The sequence below is a fragment of the Acanthopagrus latus genome, chromosome 6 (genome assembly GCF_904848185.1).
Source record: "Acanthopagrus latus isolate v.2019 chromosome 6, fAcaLat1.1, whole genome shotgun sequence".
NCBI classification, from domain to species: Eukaryota; Metazoa; Chordata; class Actinopteri; order Spariformes; family Sparidae; genus Acanthopagrus; species Acanthopagrus latus.
Genome location: NC_051044.1, coordinates 16,806,009 through 16,828,425, shown reverse-complemented (window position 1 = coordinate 16,828,425; position 22,417 = coordinate 16,806,009). Strand labels below are relative to the sequence as shown.

General features: G+C 39.6%; 3 protein-coding genes across 7 annotated transcripts in view; 1 reads left to right on the top strand and 2 right to left on the bottom strand.

Moving 5' to 3' along the window:
* celsr2 (cadherin, EGF LAG seven-pass G-type receptor 2) overlaps positions 1 to 1,926 on the bottom strand; it is a 65,285-nt gene extending 63,359 nt beyond the window's left edge. For 3 of the 4 annotated variants that reach the window (XM_037100466.1, XM_037100467.1, XM_037100468.1), the window contains exon 1: positions 1,525 to 1,924. The gene's annotated coding sequence lies outside the window, so the exon portion shown is untranslated. Of the gene's footprint in view, positions 1 to 1,524 lie in introns of all 4 variants that reach the window. The other variant, XM_037100465.1, reaches the window with a different exon arrangement.
* A 426-nt stretch (positions 1,927 to 2,352) lies between these two features.
* On the bottom strand, positions 2,353 to 15,922 carry capzb (capping actin protein of muscle Z-line subunit beta). Of its 2 annotated transcripts, XM_037100532.1 has the most exons (10): positions 15,649 to 15,922; positions 10,416 to 10,505; positions 7,631 to 7,752; positions 6,721 to 6,834; positions 6,489 to 6,630; positions 6,153 to 6,269; positions 5,996 to 6,061; positions 5,583 to 5,659; positions 5,085 to 5,186; positions 2,353 to 3,505 (listed from the first exon to the last, which is right to left on the bottom strand). In XM_037100532.1, the coding sequence occupies exons 1-9, from the start codon at positions 15,649 to 15,651 to the stop codon at positions 5,093 to 5,095; spliced, it is 825 nt and encodes a 274-aa protein (XP_036956427.1). In that variant the 5' UTR covers positions 15,652 to 15,922; the 3' UTR covers positions 2,353 to 3,505; positions 5,085 to 5,092. The 2 variants fall into 2 exon arrangements, with proteins under 2 accessions (XP_036956427.1, XP_036956428.1); XM_037100533.1 differs by lacking the exon at positions 5,085 to 5,186 and having other exon boundaries at positions 15,649 to 15,914.
* A 1,422-nt stretch (positions 15,923 to 17,344) lies between these two features.
* LOC119020849 (MICOS complex subunit Mic10-like) overlaps positions 17,345 to 22,417 on the top strand; it is a 5,418-nt gene continuing 345 nt past the window's right edge. Inside the window, exons 1-3 of the mRNA XM_037100557.1 lie at positions 17,345 to 17,457; positions 21,188 to 21,235; positions 22,377 to 22,417. The exon at positions 22,377 to 22,417 is cut by the window's right edge and continues 69 nt beyond it. Of these exons, the coding sequence (XP_036956452.1) occupies positions 17,397 to 17,457; positions 21,188 to 21,235; positions 22,377 to 22,417 (150 nt within the window). The 5' untranslated portion in view covers positions 17,345 to 17,396. The remainder of the gene's footprint in view (positions 17,458 to 21,187; positions 21,236 to 22,376) is intronic.

Below are 22,417 nucleotides of genomic sequence, written 5' to 3'. Positions count from 1 at the left end.
ATGAATTTGTCTGAGTACAGACAAGTCAAATCTTTGATATACTGAATAAATAAAAATTTTGAAAAGTGTAAAACTGTTGTGAATTTACTAATGTGCTGAATCTCAGTGACACCTAGTGGACAAACTGCAGTCTCGCACCAGCACAGACATTATTCATACCAGTCACAGTATTTCCATGAGGACATTTACATCTTAAGAAATGCAAATGTCATCATGTTGTGCTGAATGAATGAATGAATGAATGAATGAATGAATGAGGCTCTTCCCCAACCCCTGTTACAAGTAAATCTACAAGGTAGTTTTCATGCAATACATCTGGTGTTAGTATAAAAAAAGCACTGAGATAACGATTTCACTACAAGGTCAAGCCGTCCTGGAGCTGTCAGTCATCTCACATCATCTTCATTAGTGGATGGATTTTGCCTAGTTGTCAAGGATAGATGTCAGATTTGTCTTTTTTTTTCTACACTCTTTTTCTAAGGACTTTATTACCATCAGGTCTATTCCTGAGCAACAGGGGCTTTCAAGGAGAAAGAAAAATCAGCTGTCTGTAAGTAACACCCCCCCACCCCCAGGGGGATCAAGAAAATGAAAATGTTAAATAAATTATTGTGGCGATGTGACTAAAATGAAAAAATCATCAAAGTGGCAGATAGATGTATCATTTAAAGATTATTTTACACAGATTAATTGATGCTTAAAGTCGTGGTCTTTACATCTTGAACAGGACATAAAAATATAATTTTGCCCACTTTAATTTGTTTTAATAGTATCAGCTAGTTCTCTAGTACAGAAGTCATTTTCAACCTCCTCATCAAAATGTAATAGAGCTGGATAATTTATTCAACAGAGGGTTCTCACTCAAAGTTCTCACTTAGATGATATCTAACTATTAGAGTTTTAGAGATGGTACCATTCAAGTGCAAATTAGAACTTTACTACAACAGAAATGGGTCATTTTTAACTGAAGCAAATCAGGGCATGAAGATATGCTTTTTTTTGTCAGCGACATGAGTAAAATGTTGCTCCAGAAAGCCAAAATATGTCATCAGTTGCAGGTGATTTGGTCAATCTAATTCTAATTGGCCTACTTTCTATCGGCTGCTTGGTAGGGACTGATAAAAGTTTATCCTTAATCTACATATTTGTTGACTATATATTGTATTGTTAATCTATATCAGTAACTAAAGTTATCATATAAATGTCGTTCTGTAAAAAGTGCAATATTTGTCCCTGAATTGAATAAGTAACATTAACATAACGTTAGCTGGAAATAATTTAACATTACATGTAACGTTAGCTAACAGTAAAGTTACGTAGGCTTCAAGTACCTCAATATTGTACTTATGTACAGAACTGAGTAAATAAGTAATTATTTGCATAAATGTCTATTTGCTAGAGTTGGTAAGCCGTAGTGAGGGCACTGACATATTTATTTTACAACTGTGAAAAAAAAAATAGCAAATATTAGCATGCTAACATGCTAAAGCTAAACTAAGACAGTCAACGTTGTAAGCCTTTTACCTGCTTAACACATTTGCATCGTCATTGCGTCCATGTTGTCAGGCTGGTATTTGCATTTCGCTCCCTCAGCCGTTTCAACCACTTAGTGTCGACATCTTGTTTTGACTCTTAACTAACAGCCAGTCTTAAAAAAATATCATCGGTCAGATTATAACAGACAATACAAAGAGGAAGCTGAGAAATGCTGCCAACTAGCATTTAATCGTCGTTTAGCTAAAACTTTTAACACTCTCTCAACTGACTGGCTGCAAGAACGTTTAGGCCAGTACGTGTAACTTTATACACTTAGATGTAGACGACAGTCATTCCTCAAAGGGGCAGAGGAAATTGAAATCCAGAATTTTAATATTTACAGTCGATTGATTTTAAAAATGCAAAATCAATTTTCTTTTTTCCATGACTGAATTATCAAGCTGTTCTCACAGGAAAATAAGGTGCCTGAACACTGTTTGAAGCTAGAAAGGTGGCAGGGTCCACCACATATCAACATAGTAAAACAGCATGAAATGGTGTTGTCCTTTAAATTGTATGTACATCCAGATTATATGCAGGAAAGGGTCACAGTTGGATTTGAACCCTGGGCTGCAACACTGACAACACAACCTCTTTACATGGGGCACATGCTACCAACTGAGCTACTGAGGAGCCCTGCAAAGTGCAAAGTGCAGTTTAAGCAACTTATTAAATGTTTATACATCTTATGAATGCTTAATAGGTGAACTGAAAGTGAAGTGTTGCCCTCCTGCAGTGTTTTGCAATGGTAATGTGGTTTGTTATTTTGCCCTCTGCCTGCTCACATCAATAAGAAATGAAGAATAAGACCTAGAGCAGCTTTTTACTGTTTTTATTGTTGCTGGAGGCTCTAATACAATATGAATCATAAGCTTTACAAAATAAAAACAAAACAAAAATACAACAAAACATTCCCCTCCAAAAAAAAAAAATGGAAACAGTTAAAGGTTTCCACTGAGACACAAAGACAAACTGTGACCCCCAACAAAGACATAGTAGGAGAGAGAAGAGTTGAGTAAGCAGAACAAGAGGGGGAGGCAAACTGTCATGTTATACACCGTGTAGGAGGCTGGGGTTGACGACGTGGGTGTAATCATCACCCGGTGATTAAAACAGTCCATCCCCTGTTTGACAAGTCTTCATTCCCACTTTCTGCAGCCCCGTGCTCAAACACAGGCTCACATGCACGTGAAGTGGAATAAAGAGTTAAAACCTTGTAATGCAAACCGAGGGCTGCCCTCGTGTTCACACCGTTTACATTTCCCAGAATAATGACAGCTATACACTGACAGTAATAATTTTATACAAATATATTTGGGGGGGGGTGTTGTAGACAAAAATAGGTGCAAGAAATAAATTTGATGTCCATAATAATGACGGCCCCGCCGAGCCTACACCACCTACAGCACAGTCTGTGTCCGTTTCCTTGTCACGGAGGAAGAGCGGTGCCAAGATCACCCATTTGACACTGACCGAAGACACGTCAGCTGTGAGAACATCAGGGATTATTAACTACAATGACCCTCACACTGTAATATTATCATTAACCGTGGTAATACTATCATAATATCGGTAACGTGGGAAAGAAGAGAGAAGAGAGGGGTGAGAGACAGAGGGAGCGTGAGTGAATGGCTTCATGGCAGATGAGATGCATGAAAACAAAAAACCTGACAGAAAACAATTAACAAAACAAAAAAACAAATAAAAAGCTAAGCATTTTCTCATTTTTTGTTTTTTCCACAAATAAACGAGTGCAGCACTGAAACAGGCATGGAGGGGGAGACGTAAAGAAACAGAGAAAAAGATGGCAGAGATGAGGCGCGCGCAAGAGAGAGAAAGAGAGAGAGAGAGAGACAGAAGAAAAAAACAACAGTAGCATCTCTAGCAGTTTTGTTTGCGTTTGAGTGCATCCACCAGGTCGTTCCTCAGAGCCTCCTGCTTTGACTTGTCAGCCAGAGTCTGAACACTCCTGTAAGAGACACAAAGAGAGGAGACTGTCAGTGAGTACGGAGTCAAATAGGAGAAACGGCAAGAGAGACGGGGAAAGTTTCTCCAGCGAGGCGAAAACAAGGCTGAGTTCATGAGAAAAAACTTGAAAGTCTTTAAAAGTATTAGTAATGTAAACATCGCAGTACATTCTCCTTCTCTGTGGGGAGAAACATGTATTATTACTAAATGTATACACACTGCACACATGGAGCTTTAATGTCAGGCAAGTTAAACCGACAGTTACATAATGTCGTGCACTTCTTGTGTTCACCATCCTTTACGTTTTGCACTTTTTGCTAACCAAGTCGGACAACTCCTTTTAATGGAGTACATATACTGCTGAAAATATTTTTAAAGTATTTCTTGTCTAAAATATAAAAAATAAATACAAAATACATACAATACAAACCAAATAAAAAAAATAAATAGACATGGCAATGGAAATTTAAAACATCTTTACAGTTATATAGAAGCAGCTTCTTCCACTTTCTCTTCTGCTTTTGCAATAAAGAAAAATAAATAAATAAGAAGAATTTGTATGATTATATAGGGGAGTATATATCCAAAGGGGAGTATATATCTGGATAATCTTTTTGTGGGCTGCTTGCCATTATCTTCTTGGCACTAGCACTGTTTGAATGTTTAGCAAGGAGGTGGATTTCAAAATAAAGGCGTATCCCATATTTTTCACTTTGCCTGGATGGTTTTTGATCATTAACCATTAAATTGAGATTTCAGTCCTGATCAGTTGATCTTTAAACCCCTAGTTGTCAAACAATTCTGAAGTTACTTTATGAAACAGCATACATTTAACCAAATATACAGTCAAAGGAAGCAAACCTTTACTCTGTTTGCATTAACAACAGAAAAAGGAATGAACACAAGTCAGATTTTTCTGTTGTTTTCCTTTCAGTGCTGTGCTTTCATGTACACATTTCCACATATGTAGATTCTACGATAGGACGTGCCCAGAATAAACACACTATCTTGGCAAACCTTATTAGGGCAACGAACCGCAAAACATGAAGGTCGGTGACTGCTTTGAATAATCTGACGTGGTTAGTTAGTCACTTTCTCACAGAAGATCGTCTGTTAGACTCCAAGGTAAACAAAACCTGCACAACATGCCCACACAGCTGCTCAGTGTTCAACACTCTGAGGAACATGCAAATACATTCATGTAGCATAGAGTAAGTCATGTGTGCACACACGCACACACGTCACAATTTGAAAAATTATTGTATCCACTGGATTCTATGAAAAACAAATCGAAGGGACTTGCACCAAAAAATGTGTTGATATTTAAAAAAAATGTTTTTGCCAAATTTTTGATGATTACATTTTTTTAATTTAAAAAAAAAAAAATCATCAGTATCTATAGACTATACTTCTTATTGTATTAAACATGTTATTGTAGGTCATCCTCAACTATCCAGAAGCAGGCAAACAAACTCATTTTCTCTTGTTAATTTTCTGCTTACCAACAAACACAGACAGACACACAGACACATACAGACACACACACACACACACACACAATGCCCCATGCCAGGATATACCTCTGACCCTAGTCAATGAAGATCTGACGCTGGGTGAGGACCTGTGACAGCTCCTTCTGGAGCTGCCGGTACTTTTGGTTATCAGGCAAAGATTCAATAGATCTGGAGCACAGAGGAGAGGCAGCAGGGGAGGAGAGGTGACGGAGGGATTGACAGGAAAACAGAATGTAAGAAGAATGGCAGCACAAATGTGCAAGAACAGACAATAACAAAAAAATAAGATCATAGGAGAGGTTGAAGAGAGTATAGAGGGAGGAGAGGGTGAAGTGAAAACAGAGTAATACAACAATTGGGAGCAGAAAAAGTGTAAAATATGAGACTAGAAATTACAGAAATTGATAGAGGAGGCAAGAAAACAACAACAGACAGACAAACAAAACTAAAAAACACTCTAAGCCAGACTGGTACAACGAAAACGTTTCTGCAGACCCCCTCGACAGGAAGCTGTTAAAGGAAAGAAGGTGGTCAAAGTCATCCAGACAACTCATGTAGCGTTACCTTAGACCGTTGACGATGTCCTTCGTCTTGCCAAAGTAGATTTCATTCAGTGTGGAGCGAATCTTGTTCTCCATATCCTGGAACAAGATTCAAGACATTCTTTCAGAATGATTCCCACCTCTAACCTCAATCCTCAACAACTTTCTGAGAGAATTGTTTATTAACTACAATTGGAGATCTGTAAAACAGCTGAATAAAAAAACTGACTGTGATAACACTAGTGAAAGGAGGCTTTATTGAAGGACTGTTGTATTAGACTGCATTAGTTTTAGGTAAGTGACAATCTTTGGGAGGGTGTGAGTACCAGCCTTATGATCCAAAACATTTAGATATTTGTTATTTTATGGCTTTAGCTAGGCAGTCAAAAAGGCTAAATGAGAATGATCATCATCATTATCATCCGTCATACTCACTTCAACAAGGCGGCCAATGTTGGCGATGTGGGGTGCGGACTCTCCAACTGACTCATCCCTTTCCATCTGTGAAAAGACAAAACATCTTGAGTTCACCAATGACATAAGACAGATCGCACATATCAGCAGTTGTCTTCTGTTCAGTTTGACAGTGTACCTGTCTTGTAAGGCTGCCACCCAGGTTCATGGTACCAGAGCCGGTCTTGGTTGTCTGGAGCCACAGCATGACAGTGGAGGTGAGTTTGTAGTGAGCAGTACGACCGCTGGTCTTCTCCTGCGCACAGCAGACACAACAAGCAATGAGACAACTGGAAAGTTTTGCTTTGGATCACTGTCACTGTGGTGAACCTCCTACATGCCTTGATTGTCATGTTATCAATCACCTGTTGATGTATTTTCTTTGAAATAAACAATAAAGAAATAAAGAGAAAACAAAAACACCGTGCAGGAACAATTTAAGATGTCAACCTCTTTCATATCAGCTGCTTCTCACCTGCACCTCCACCACATGGATGGAGTCCCAGCACCCTTTGATCTTCTTGGATCCATCTCCGGCCTTCTTGATGAGAATAACTCCAGCAAAGCCATGATCCAAGTCCCAGAGGTACACGGAGGACACGCCACCCTCAAAGTACCTTAGAAACACAGATATCAGAGGTCACAAGAGGGCATCACTCAACGTTTATTAAAAACTGCAGGTGAGACTGCTGGTCTCTGGTACTCACAGGTCTCTGTACTGGTCGAAGGCATTATTGGCTTCAACCTCGAGTTTCCGCAGGCGAGCTGAAGGCATTGCACCGTCTTCAATGGGAGGCTCATACTTATTACTCCACGGGGATCTGATGGATTAAAGAAGACGACGGAATTCAGTATTAACATCATATATTTGTAACTAAATGTTCAGAAATGCCTTGACACCTGCATGTTTCATCACCTGAACTGGATATCAACCTTTCTGAAACTTTTTTTTTTTTTAAAGTTCAATATTTTTCCCTTTCAGATTTACATTGCTGGCTTCATCGATGAGTTAAAGTGATCAGTGTTTGTTAAGCAGACATGGGTTTCTTTTGTAATAATGTTCTTCAAGGCTTCAATCAGATATGACAGGATATTTACAGAAAGCCTGCAATATATGTACTGTATAGTACCATGACAGATGTGAAGAGGTGAGAACTTTTCATGTGAACAATAGTGATGCAACTTAGTTATTTTTCATTATCGATTGATCAGTTAATGATAAAAAATTATTCTGTTGTATAATCAGCAGTCCAAAAACCAAAAACTCTTCAATTACTCTCACTCACAAAGAAAATCAGCAAATCCTGACATTTGAAAAGCTGGAATCAGCAAATGTAAACTGAAATTATTAATTGTTTATCAAAGTAGTTGGAATTTTATTTTCTTCCAATCAATCTTATTGACTAATCCATACATTGACCAATCCACGCAGCTCTACTAAACAACTGAGTGAAGCACTCTGAATGTCTTCCGAGAGAGACAAACTTTCTCCAAAACTTAAATGCTATCTCGTCTAAACTCTCTTGTTTGATGTGTGCTGGAGTGTGGCACTTTGCTCTAAACTGTTGTTGATGTAGTTAATGTTCCTTGTACAACAAGAGCAGTTGTAATCCTGACCTGTAGGAGTCGCCGTCTCTGTTGTAATCGCAGAGCAGATAGTCTTTCCCCACAGCCTTGTCACGGGCAATCTTCAGGGGCTGGTCCACAGAGGAGAGGAGGTCCTCACACAGGCTGGGCACCTACATTCAAACACAGAGAAAAGCTCAATGCATGTTCAAAACATTTTTCTACAGCACAGATACTTCGGTGCGCTCAGAGAGGTAAACTTCTGCAAAAGTTTGAAACACGCCTCAACTCCTTGGACAGCTGATTGAAAGTATTCTCTTTGACTTGAGAGACAGAAGAACAAGCTGTGTGAACAAGCAGATGCCAACTTAAAAACAAACTTGCAGAACTTTGGAGGAACAGACTAAACGGCAAAAACAAAAGTAGCCATGTATCTGAAGCTCATTTTAGGTCAAAAGTTAACTGAAAGTTCTTATCTTGTCGCTCACTTTTCAGCTTCCTGCAATAAGCAGAGGTTACTGAGCGGAGCAGGAATAAAATATCAGTGGGAAACATAATATCAGGAGGATAAGGGGGTACAAATTACTTTTCACAGACTGACATGGACGCCCCTCTCTATGTCCTACACCAGAGCATAGATACAAAGGAGGCCCTGTTTTCCTGAAAAAGCCCCGAACTCACACACACCTGGCAACTCGGGGGGAGAGTGTGGGAGGGGAGAAATGGAGAACAGAGTGGAGGAGATGTGGGACAAACAGGAAATAAAGAGGTGATCTCAGGTGATGATGAACTAAATTAAAAACAGGAAGTTGGAGCAGAGACGATGGAGCCAAAAAGTGCCGGCAGTGAATGACAGCTGCGATAATAATCACTAACAACCAGACACAATGAAACGGGTGAGGAGAGAGCCAATACCCGTGGGGAGAGAGGTTAAAGGTGAGGGAAGAGGAAGGTGAGCAGGTGGGGGTCTGGCTGGAAAGGAACTCTTCAAGGTGCCTTGGAAACACTGGCAAAAGTGTGATTTGATTTGTGTCCGATTTAGTGTGTCTTAAATTGGCAGACTCAGCTGGCACCACTCTGTTAAAAGTGCTTATAATTTCAAAATAAAAGTCCTTCCTTGACTGAAAACGGTACAAAGGATTAAAATAATTAAATTTACAGGCAGCATTCTGAGCTTTTGCTCTGGGGATTAAGAAATACACATATTCACTTCCACACTTAGCTCAAACATAACACTGAAATAGTGGATGCTGAAAATAACTTCAGTTACCCAGATGACACAGTAATGTGCAGCAACTTTCACACTTACATGGTCTGGAACAACTAACACTCACACACCAGCAAAGCCACAGAATAACCACACACCCATTCACACACAGGCGCACACAGGCGCACACAGGCACACACTCCTCATGCTACAAGACACACTGTAGAACTCAAACAACGGCCCAAAGAAATGCAGTTGCAATTTAAGCATAATTATGTTTCATGACTTGATATATTCTTGCATTTTGGAAAAAATAACCCCAAATTATTATCAACTGAGATGATTTAAAATAAATACTGTCTACTGTGTGTGGCAGCATCTTAGCTATGTCTACTGTCATTATCAAATTATCATTAGATAACCTTTGATACTGAACCAATAAAAGGAAAACTCTGGAGCATAGCAGAGTTAATGTGAGTTTTTCATCGCAAGTTTCCGCCGGACTGCCCTGTCATCTTAAAAACTGTTTATTAACAGTACTACAGTGGGCTAAATTTTATTTACATACCTTTTAAGTCTTCCTCCACTTGGAAATATGTAGATTCCCAAGGTGCTATCTGTTTTCAAAAGTTTGTTACCATTGTAGTGTGGAGTTGTTTGCTTCAATTAATGCCACGTTGCAGTTGATTCAGTTTAAAGTTATACACATTTAAATTCTTCCAAATAAAATATTAACAAAATGTATGCCAATGTATCTGATATCTGTGAAAGATCCAACATATCAAAGGGCACACCAGGTCATACTTTCTGGTTTTGTGCTTATTTGGGCAGGATCTTTGTTTGGTATTACAAAATGTAGGATTTACAGATTGAACCTGCTGCCCTGTTTGGTTGTTCTGAAGCTTCACTTACATTGACACGTACTGTACAGCAGTAAACACCAAACACTCTCCTGTTTCGTATGTTAAGAGCAAAGAGGGTAATTCTCAAGGAATGGAATGCTACCAGTGCTGGATGTTTCTCCAGATGGGATACGTCCTAATTATTAAGACACCTTGACTCTCAAGGTTCTCACCTCAAGTCCCTGCTGTGCAAAATCCAGTTTTACTTTGCTTAGCCACATTGCTTTACTTTCTGATCGTAGGCTGGTATGGGTTGAAACAATGTCGTATTTATCTCTCTGTGTGGCTGTTCTCGTTTTTTATTTTTGTTCCATTTTTGAATAAGGGGGTGTGCATGTTCGTATTTTGGTTTGTAGGCATCATTTGTTTCTTTGTCTGTGATGAAAATTAAATATAATTCAAAACTGGGCATCACTGACATATTTTGTTCGTTAGACTACATGAAAAAACAAAACAGGGATTTCTCTGTGCTCACTTTAATTCTCAGTTTATATGTAGGTATGATTTTATAACATCAGAAATAGTTAGAAAGCCAATCATGGTCCAAAATGCAACTTGCAAAAGTGTCACACGGAAAGTCGAAACCCTCAGAGAACATATGGTGCAACTGAACTTTTCAGGAAAGTGAAGTTGGTGCATTCTTCAAACATGTCTGGAGGGCATATAGCCAACATTGTATGTGTGTCTGTTCTGTAAGGTAATCAGATAACAAAATGAAGTAACTCACCAGGTCAATGAGGTCACTGAGGTTCTTCTCAATCTGCTGAGGAGGCAGACGCCTCATCAGGTCCAGAGCACAGTCCAGCTGCTGGTCATTCTGAAAGAGAGACAACACTTATCAAACTGTCCTCTCTGATTAGAGTTCAAATCAGTTCAAAGCTTCACAACACTGTCAGTCACACAGTTGTATGTTACTGTATACTGGTATGGTAATGAAAATATGATGGTTTTCATGCGCAAAGTTTGACAAAAAAATAATAACAAAACAAAAATCACTGTTTAATTTTGTTAAAGAAAAAGCTCCCAAGATTATCGACATGTTTTTAGTTTTATAAATCTTAAAATAAAAACAACCTCAGCAATGAGTGCAACAACATCTGTAACACGCTGTTCTGGAACATCTTTGACTGCTTAGGCCAAATATTGATTATTATGTAAATGGCAATGCTTTGCTTTTATCTTGTGCCGAGTTTCCCACTACAGCCGAGGTATGTAGCTAACAGGCTCGGCTTTAATTATGCAAGACAACAATATTAAACATTTCATCATCATTACAAATTGGATTCATCTTGTGGATTCTTATTAGCTGAAGATAGATTCTCTCAACAACTTTTTACACTTTGGAGCACATTTCAATATTAACAGTTCAGTACCAATAATTATTTACATGTCAAGGAAGAGGGTCGTCTCAGTTTTAAAGGTGTGCCAGACCACTAAATTACTGCTGAAACTGCTCAGTAATATGTTCATGCTGATGGTCAGAGAGTTCTCCACGGACATTGCTCTTTCCACGGACATAAAACAGCAGAGAAGGTGTCTCCACAGGGGTCCTGAGGCTCTACATTTTATCTGAATATAATATGAGGCTTTGGCTGCTGGTAAAAACAAGTGGTTGTCTTTCGTTTGTACAGCCTTTTTAGTATAAAATATCCTCTTTCAGTAACTGTCCCTCCACTGCAGCTAAAACACAGACCAGTAAAACACAAACTTCTGAACTAAAAAGGGTTCATCTGAAGGAGGCATTCACTTGATTTAACAACCTCAAATTTTTGAAATTATTCAAAATTTCCACATTTGGATCTCTTCATGGCATCTCTTCAATGATTAAAGCAAGTAGAATCCGCTTCAATGTTCATGTTGACTGATTGTTTACATTTAGACTTTAAAAACTGTGAACCTATCCTTTAAAGAAAAGCTAGGCTGCAATGCTAATGAAGAGGTTATTTAGCTACCATAATTTTTCAAACTTGAATTGGCACTCTGGTTTTAATGCAGGCTTACCAGGCAGCTGTATTATGTAGGAAAATATATGCAAGGATTGGATACGACAACTGGCAGGACCTCTCCAAACTGCTTTATGTCTCAAAAAGAGAACAATGATAAAGGCTGGCAACATTCTGTATGAGGGCATGAGAGGAGTTGCTGTGCAGGAAATATTCACACCCTTGTGGGCAAACACTGCTCGCTCACTGTGAGAGTACAGACACAACATCTCCAGCTAATTTCCAGCTCAGTAGACTGAACAGCACTCATGATTTGTCATGTGGGAATTTGCAGACAAAAGATCTGTTAGAAATTGAAGAGATTGAACCCCAAGTACTTAAAAGTCTGAAGACATTGAGTTATTCGAGTGAACAAAACTGTTTAAACAGAAATGTGATTGGTTTGACAATATCCACATCAGTGAGGTAGGTGCAGATGTCCTCTTTAAACTATCAAATGATGTGCTTCATTTTCCTGTGGCAGTGTGACACATTTCGGGCCAGGGAAATGTGTGAATGCAACACAAAACTCTGATTTCATCTTACGAGAAGTTTTATATGTAGACAGGGTTGACAGTACAGCACACCAAACTGTCTATTAAAAGGCAGTACAAGTGGCACCTGCCATTCAAGTGTGCCACTTAAAACTTTGCCCACTGTGCTGAAAAGGTTGTGAAGCGAGGAAAATTCACACACTCAAACATCATCGAGTGGGTTGGAGCCATAAGTCAAACATGTTTGGAACTTCCAGTTTGTCACATTTTGTTGATAGGAAGCCCCAGAGATGTCTGATCCATTCCTCTTCCACAACACAATCCTTACCAACACGGTGGTCAGTACCACAAGTGAGAAAGGGCAATATCCCTCACTGTCTTCCCACCCAGTGATCACTGTGAACAAGCTGAAAGATACAGAGCCTAATACATGAATCAAACAAAAGGCTGCTAGGAAGGTATGACATCGAGAGGTCCTCACACAAATATGTCAATGTGGTGATTATCAAACTAACTTCATCATGACATCTGTCCTCACACATTGGCATCTGATCAGGTCCTGAGTTTTCTGTTTCCCCCAACACCTCTCGTCAATTAATTGCAAAGCAGACTCCCCATGTGATCCAGAAATACACATAAATTCTCAGCTGAATCAAACAGATCCTGATGCACATCATCTCTATATCAATGTAATTACTAGATGAGGGTTAGACTCTTTATTCTTGGCGAGACGGGGCAAATAATATTTAAATGTTGTTCAAATATAAAACAAATGCAGAATAAATCGATATAGAAACTACAATATTGACATATAGATGTCATACATACATATACATGGGATACACATCAAAACTGTATATTTGAAACAGTTTCAATGCTTGCTTCAATGCTTCAATGCTCTTGCTTGTCCTCTCTACTACAGCAACTTGTAGTTTTGTCTTTGCTACCATAAATGAAAAGTGGTATCTCGTCATCATCATGGTATGACATAATTGTCTATTACCTTTTGAAAAATTCCCAATTTTTCCTGTTTTATAAAAAAAATAGTATTTACTATTGAAGCAAGGTTAGCAAATTCCAGTGATGTGTGAAACCTATTTAGTAAACTGTAAAATACGTGTGTTTTTCAATTAAAACAATCAAAACTGCACGGTCATCACAGTTGACAACAATGACCCAAATTCAATTCAGAGTCTTTAATACAGCATGAGACAAACTGAAGCCAATACCTTTTAAGGTTACTGTTTGAACTTTTTACTGAGGCTTGTTTGATTATGTACTTAGTCACTCAACATATGTTTGATAATGTGGCCAATGTTCCCAATAAACTACAGTTTGTGAGGCAGCAGGCCTGGTCTTTTCACAACATTGCTGTAAGACAAATAAGACCACAGGGTTCCTCCATATTTCCCATTGGCAATTTGCCTGAGGAAAAGATGTTGGAAAATAGGAACTTTTCAATTGTGGCGACATTTTAAAGCACCTTGCAGCTGTGGTAAATTGCAGTACAGTATACACACTCAAAAAGATTATTTTCCTTCATCACATTAAATCAGATGTGTTTGTGCTAGAAACGACCAATATTTTGTTTCCTGACTGCAGTCCACAGGAGGATGACATATTAAAGGAAAGCAAAGAAGTGTTCCTGTTTCAAAATGCGTCCCCATTTTCAATCTGAAATCTAAGCACTTTTCAATCCTTGAAAAGACCAGACCAAAATTAAAGCATTTTCAAAGTATAAACCCTGGGGCTAAATGAAAACATGTTCAAAATGACAGCCGTAGAAGACACAGAACAGATTGGACTGCATAGCATAGCTTTCCGTCAAGGGGTTTCTCTCTCTTAAGATATGCAGTGAGTGAGCAGTGGGACATTAGTGAGTGGGGAGGACAGACCAGCCACAACATGAAACTCTGGGGAATGTGCTGGGAGATGTATGTAGGCGTGTAATAGTAGAGGGATAAAACCTGTCTCTAAGCTGACTCAAGGAGGAAACTGGCTTGTCCACAATAGTTTCTTTAACTGGTCATCACCAGATAGTGCTATCAAAGTCACAATGCACTGACGTCTATGTTACAAACAAACAGAAATGTTGTCCCAATGTCTTTTAGCCCTAGAAATAACTCTAAATCATACGTATTAGAGTAGAACCACCAGAAGCGCAACTGCAATATGTTTTTACATTGAGACATTAATTACTTTATCACCCATTCAATCCACCTCCATTTTAGATGTCCACATAACCATCCATCTTGAGCTTGCCAATGAAGTAACTCATATTAAGTGTATAAGCCTGAGAGAGTCTACCCATACAGCTTCTTGCTGGTCAAAGGACAACGGCATGTTATAAAGTCGAGAACCCTCTTTCCATAAACATTTTCCTAAAGGCTGACCCTGAACATAACAGAAGTTTCGTGGCAGTGTCTCCCCTGCGGATTCCCCTCCTGCCTGTTTTTATAAATCTCTTTCAGCTGATGAATCAGTCTGCTCCATCAGACACCTGCGCTCCTTGACGCTGTGTTTACCAGTGCTCCTGTCTCCGTGTAAACACTAGCTCAGACCAACAACCCACGGGGTCAGGGGGGAGCGGCGGGGCTGAGCCTGCAGGATGGATGAGGTGAGGCCGAGGAGAGTGGGCGACTGTGGAGGAAAACCAGCTGCTCTTCCCAGCTCAGGCACAAAACCATAGGTCATGTGAATGCACTACAAGAGCACACTTTTTATAAACAGTGGGAAAGCACGTGATGGTGCTCGATTGTAATGGAATAGTTCAAATCAAATACTGGTTTTGTCGCATAAATAAATGACCACTTGCAGGGGGGAGTGGCAGGGGAATGTTCAATACAAGCAGTGTGTAAATAATAACCGCTGGTACTATTTGTAAGGATGGTCATCTCGCAGGGGAAACAGAAAGTCACGACTCAAACTCGCAAGGCAGGAAAAACTCAGCAGAGAAGGCTGACAGCTTGTCATGGTTGGGAATAGGAGGAGCAAGCAGTCTTATTTTAGCTACAGGCAACCCGGCGCTTGACTATTTTAGCCAGGGCGTGTGCGTGTGGAGTGCACGACTGGACAACTATGTGTGTGTGTTGTATTAGGACACCTCACTAATACTATTCGCGAACTTGTGTCAAATCCAAAACATCCTGTGCTAACTTTATGCCTACGGGGCATCTAGTCGGCTAACAGCTAGCTGCTAGCCGACTAGATGACAGAAACAGTTGCTAGCTTAGCCGCGAAGCTAACTGATACAGTATCCGGCTGGCAGAAGTTCTGCAAACGGAGCCATTTAGATAAGCATCGGTGATTTATACACTTGGATCCCCCGCTGCTGCTCTCAGGTTACCACCCAGCACCTGCAAGCTAGCGCTAGCCTAGCTTAGCACCCCTAGCCGTGAACGCATAGTTAGCAGTAGCCAGCAGCCCCACCAAAACCCTCTTGCCCCGTCCCCATCTCTCCCACCAGCTCCACCGCGGCCCTTACCATGTCTGCGGCGGTCTGCGGCGGTCTCAGCGGGGGCAGGGGAGCACGATTTCACCGATAACTGTAGAGCTTAGCTTTACTGCGGATGAACAAGTCGCTCCTCTCGGCTCTTGTTGTTTTTTTGACTTAAGATGTTTTGTTCGCCTCTCCCTCACTGAACCCAGCCCTGTCAGCGAAATTCACTTCCTCAACCGGGCTACAGGAAGGAGGCTGCAGTCACAAAACAGGCCCCGGTTGTATGTCCGGGTCACTCTGGGCTTTCTCTGCAGCAGCCAATCGCGAAGGAGCGAGAAAGGCATTGCCAAGTATGGAAAGAGAGGAGTGGTGCAGTAAATGTGCAGTCAGAGAGGGCAGCAGATAGACACAGACACTGAGGGAGCTGTGCTAGATCCTCGCTTTATCAGTTATAACAGGGAGCTACAGTGAATCTAATGTTTACTGTGGGAATGCTCCTTTCACATACATTTTTATAATGTCACAGATTAAGAAAATCAGATGTTTAATTTTTTGCGTAAATGGGTTTTTAAGGGTGAATATGAATATTGTAATATAAAAATTCTGAGTTTGACTTTTTTCCAAAACTACATCATGCCCCTTCAACATTTACTATTTCCACCTTCATTTCTCTTCACATTCCGTTAATAGAACATATCTTCTATGGGAAGTACATGACTGGACACTTTTTTGTTTTGTTTTGGGTTTTTTTCATTTCTCAGGGATTAACTATTGTGAAGTGTGTCATCAAAAACATGGGCAAATTACCCATACAAGTGTACTTCCAAATATTTAATTTTGTCTTATTTATAAATATTTGTCATTAATTTCTCAACATTCCTATATCAAAGCTATCATGACATTGTATGAATGTACTCTGCCTTGAAGCTGCACATGCATCCTGGATTGTTTGTACATGTGAAACCGGCATGTAAACTTGACCAACATCTGTATATTATTGACTGTGTGTGGTAAGCACCACTTCACCTTCCAGCATCGAGTCTGCTGGATGTTTACAAGAGGAGAACAAATTCAGCAGAAATCTCCAAAATGATTAGTGGTGCTAATGAACCGAATGTTTTTGAAAGACTAGGTGAGGCTCATTTTATCACTCAATAAATGCCAAAATAGATTAGCTTCAGCCAAAACATATTCCACGACAGAAAGATTGTATTGTCAAACACAATAGTCTTTCCTCTTTAAAATGGGAACCGATAGTTTTCTGTTTAGCAGCAGAGGTGCAACACGTTGTGCATGCATGCATCATTTCCTGTGCATATAGTATGCATATAGGCAGGATGGGGAACACTTGCACTGGCACTGAAAACTATCAAGAAGTTGTGATAGAAAGAAGAACTTTGATCACATAAAGTCAGATGTAGGCCTGTTCTCTCAGTCCAAATTATTTACAGTCCATCAAATCCATTAGCAATTTAAAATCCAGTCATAGTTAGAAGCAACGTTACATGTACATAGGGGGGCCATACTTATAACTTCTATCTAATGTATGTATATTCAGCTTTCTAAACAGGTGGCAAATCAAGTTTCCTCACATAAAGAATAAGTATCAAAAAGTGACAACATAGTCAGCAAAAAAACCCAAAACAAAACAAAAAAAAACTATAACATGTATTTATCATAAATAATCTTGAAATGGATGAGTGGAGGAGCTGATTTCGGTGCTGGTGGGGTGAGCTCGTGTGACTTGATATTTCTCTCGCGAGATTTCGTAGAGCTTCCCGACAGCAGAAAACATGGCGGACGAACACGGACGGAAATGGGACCGCTGTCTTGCTGATACAGCCGTGAAAACAGGTTAATGTCATTTCATAAATGTGATGAATTTATTCTACATTATCGCGAAGCATGCAGCCGCATATTTCTCCCGATAAATAAGCTTCGCCACAGGTCACAGGCTGCAGTCGAGGTCTTTATCTGCGGGACATCTGCATGACCATGCCAGTTTACTGAGGTCAAGTGTGCACTTACCGCTGAATGGATACAACTAACATTACCTGTTTTGTTACTTGGGGCAACATTATGATTAAAGAAGACAAAAGTGTGTCAACCCTCGACAGTTATTGATCATAGTGACAGCATGGAGGGTGTAGCCTACATTTGTTAAAACCTTAAAGGACATTTGTGTCCACTTCCAGTCATTTCCCAAATTTCTCACATTTTCTATCAATATTTTACAGTTACATTCCAGCAAAGGGCAACAGTCTTGCACTTGAGTTCGTAGTATTCTAGCCTTTAATCTCTAAAAGGCACAAAACACCAGTTGAGACAGATTCAACTCAGACCACGATATCCATAACACGATGCTTAAATCCCTAGAAAATGATAAATGTTTTAGTCAGAATGACTGTGTTTTATTTTATTAAACATTTATTTTACCAGAAATATTCCCGCCGAGATGCAAGGGAGCTCTGGGAGTTCAGTTGTGTGATTAGTCTGCTCATTCTCAACTCATTGTGTCCCCTCCTACTCTGTGTGTATATTATGTTTTAATATAGCTGGATTACGCCTTGGCAAGATGTCAAAATTATAATTATTGAGACTATATATTGTCTTGATTTTGGACATCATTATGTCCTGACATGGCATAAGCTTTTCTTTTTTATGAAGAGATTTCAAAATCAAGATGTATATTGCGTATCCCAAGATATATATATATATATATATATATATATATATATATATATATATATATATATATATATATATATATATATATATATATATATATATAATTTGAAGACTATATCAACCCAGCTCGAAACTGAAATTGTACATATTGCACTATTTCTGTTGTCAGACCGAATGAGCATAAAATAGTGAAATCAGTCTATTCTGAAAGACACTGAGTGACGTCAACTCAACTTCAGCACAGTGAAATATGTTTCTTGTTGGGAGGAGAAACATCTGCATTATTGCATTTCTTTGAGCTCACTGTGTGAGGCAAACTTGCAGCTGTACCAGTGTGTCCTGAGTAGCCAGCGAAACTCTGCAGCATACTGTATGCTGGACAATGATTAAAGTAAAATGACCAAGAGAGATGTTGAATCAAACTAAAGGGAGAGAAAAAACAGCTGCATGTGTGCTAATGGTAGAGAGAGAGAGAGAAAAAAAATCCACAATATCCTCTTCCTAAAAGAAAATAACAGTGTTATGTATAGGAACATGATATTTAATTTGAGGAACTTGTACACGATAGCTCTGGGGAGTCCAGCACTAATCTTCTATTAGTGTAATAACAGAATAATGATGGAAGCAATATATGAACTTACAAGGTAGATTTATTGTAATTTTTTAAAATCACAAGGGTTTAAAAAAACAAATAATTGAATCCTGCTACATCTATTTTGGAAAATCGTGTTCATGGTGAATTGAGGAATGTCGCAACCTGTGTAATGAACGTACTCTTTACTCCATTGGTACGATGGCGGTTACTTCTGTATCTTTTGCCAGATGGCAGCAGGGTGAACAGACTGTGGCTGGGGTGGGTGTTGTGTTTTTGTATCCTCTGGGCCCCGTGCAGAAATCTCACGTCACCAATGTATATGATTCTCTGTAGATGGATACCCATGAAGTTCTTGGTGGTTTTAATCACCAGCTGTCGAACCTGCCCTGGGCTGTGCATGAACCATCCTAGTTTGTGATGTTTTCAGTCAAGATGCTTTGTGTTGCTCTGTACCCAAAAGAATAGTATTAGTATCCTTAAAAGGCAAAGTGCAGGTATTAATTCAATTCATCATCGGTTTAGCTGTATTTGGTGTTAACTGAGATGAAACAATGTATTAAAAACTGCAGAGAGCCTTAACTCGGGGCCTATTTATCACACTCACTGACTGAAACTTTTCTGTTCGATGTCTCCCATCATTAATGTAAAATAGACAAAAACTGGCAAAAAATGAGAGAACAGAGCAGTTCTGGACTTAAAATATCACATCTATGGGTCCCTGCATTCTTTTCAATCTGTTTAAATACAGTTTAAAGAAGTTTACGCCACAAGGAGTCATGAAGTAATGACTGTGGTAAGTGAAATTGTCAGCGGAATCTGTTTAGTGTTTTCAATCAGGACCAAGTGGTCGACCAACTGTCAGACTGACTTTGCCATCCCTAAACCTGTACTGCCAGTCAGCATAGCTAAAGACTGGAAATGAAAATGTTGCAAGCCATGAAAGAAAATTATTCATATTACTTCCCAGTAATGGCTGCCACCCAGTCGCGTTAGGTACAGTTATTTGATTCCAGCTGTGCAAACCGTAAACTGTGTCCCCTCCAACACAAAGACAATTGATAAGCTCTGCGAAAAACATCTGCCGTCACAAACATGTTAAAATTGCTATGTTGAGCAAAAGCCATGTGCCAGATTTATTAGACTCAGGTTGCAATTTTAGCTAAATTCACAAAATGAGAATCATTAAAATTGAATGTCTTCATTGATGTCATTTCAAAAGAGTACTTGAAATAATGAACAGATGAATAACAAAACAATTACTAGCTCTTGACTTTATATTCTGGCAAAACCTACTGTTTTCTGGCCTGTGGGTTCTATATTTCATTCTGCTCCAGCACAAATGGTTTTGTTCTAATCTATCCCACTGGGAGATGTCAAGACAAAGAGAAGGAATTTCCAAAATGAGATGTTGATCTGACCTCATATTTTTTGCCAACGTTATTACTGTTACTACTGTCAGTGGAAAATCAGAGGCTTCAGAAATGCGCTGGCTGAAGAGCAAAGAAAGACGGAGGCTGCAACAGACGGAGAGCCTTAAATTTAACTGAATCTTTGCTTGAAATGGACACAGAGGACAATGATTTACTGCTGATCTGTACTGATAATGATGGTGTTTGGGATCTTTTGTGGTCTTGTTGGACATTTGTAAGTTGTGTAATAGAGAACAGTTTGCGGGTTCTGGTTCAGGCGAATCGGTCATGCTGCATAGCTCTCTGAATCCAATTAAGAGTCGGAGGGGCCCAAATGGCTGTTTTTATGTGTTTTCTGTGCTGGCTGGCCTTCTGTTGGGTGTGGTGTGGCCTGCAGCGAGGTGAAGCTAAGCGCACAAACACATTCCTCTTCAAGATCCCACTTCAGTCCGAGCACTTCAAACAACTCGGCCAACTTCTGTGCCACTGACGAACCTTCTGCATGACCATACTGGGTCCAGACATCCTTACCTTCACTCTTGCGAGGTGCACTCATTGACCCATCACCTCTCCTGCCCTCTGCCTCATAGGCACTGTCGTTTCCCCCTCTCTTGCACCCCTTTTACAGTTTTCTCTCTTTCTTGGAAGTTCTTGTGGCTTTTCTCTCCCTCTCTTTTCCTAACGAGCAATGTCTTGCAAACTTGTGCTATTTACCAGCTCTTGCATCAAACATAATAGCGGCACCCCCGCTGACCTCATTACGACAGATTTACATCTATGCCAGCCGTTTTTTTTTTTTTTTTTTCTGGATCAGACATGATCACATTACCTCAGTACTTAAGTCATTTAAATGTGTAGTTTAATCACTCATACTTTCTTTTCTTCTTTGCAGTAACTGGCCTCGGTGTGGGCATCGTGTTCTCTGTCCTTTTTTTTAAACGTAAGTGCTCTTTCTTAAAGGGACAGTTCACCTTAAGATCACAAGTACATATTTTTCCACTTAACTGTGCTGCTATATTTTTTTTCCATCTAGATTGTTATGGTGTGAGTTGAGAGTTATGGAGATATCTGCAGTAAAGATGTCTGTCTTCTCTCTAATATAATGGACCTAGATGGCGCGCAGCTTGTGGCGCTTGAAAGCGCCAAAAAATACATTTGAAAAACTCAGCAGCAATGTCTCTTTCCAAAATTATGACCCAGTTACTCAAGATTATTCACAGACCTTGTTGTGTTCAGTTTCATGTTGGAACTATTTTCTTTCTAGCAAACAACACCCCCCCAACTGTATCACCCCACAGAAGGAAGTGGTCATCTATGCATGGACCAGAGGCCTGTGCTTGTGGCTGTGCAGGATGAAAACATTAACGCTGAACTGTAACGTTAGCTAGCTTATACCCAAAAACCCACTTATGCCTGCTAACATATGGCTTTTGAGGGCAATGTGATTTTGTACACTGAGGATTTAGCCCCAGGTCATTTGACCTTGCAGTATTTAGGTTATTAATTGGCTCTGGCTTTGATGAGAGACTGATGTTAAGATAATAAAAAGGTAACCGTTTTTGTGGCCTCCATGTGATCAGAGTCATCTGTCCGATCAGAGATGAGAAGGAAGCAAGATGTCTCAGTCCCATGAAAAACCTTCTGTTATTAGCTCCGTAAAAAAAGATCTAATTCAGAATATTATCGATTAAGACTTTCTATCAATTCAGGCTTCCATTTGTGCTGTGATGCAGTTGACTGGTGTAGTTCAGTAAAAAGAAAATGGCTCCAACATGCTCACGACAAGGTCTATGGATTATCTTGCATCATGATTTGTGGAAAGAGACATAGCTGCTGATCATTTTTCAAATGTAGCCACACAAGCGTCTAAAGCTGAATGTGATCTAATTCCATTACATTCGAGGGAAGGGAGACATCTCTACTACATCTCGCAAATATCTACAAAACTTGCACCAGAACAATCTAGGGGGATAAATGGCACTACACGTAAGAGGAAAAATATGTATATCTCATTTTTGAGTTGATATAAAGGTTGGACTTTTGTTGTAAGCACATACTTTAAATATGTTTTTCTCCCACAGGCCGCACATGGCCCGTCTCATTTGGTTCAGGTTTGGGACTG

Bases quoted from the DNA above. Each gene is read 5' to 3' on its own strand.
- capzb (XM_037100532.1), bottom strand. The intron at 6,631-6,720 runs GTGAGTACCAGA...TGTGTTTCTAAG, and splicing joins TTCGACCAGTACAGAGACCT to GTACTTTGAGGGTGGCGTGT. The intron at 5,187-5,582 runs GTAACGCTACAT...TCTGTGCTCCAG, and splicing joins GACATCGTCAACGGTCTAAG to ATCTATTGAATCTTTGCCTG.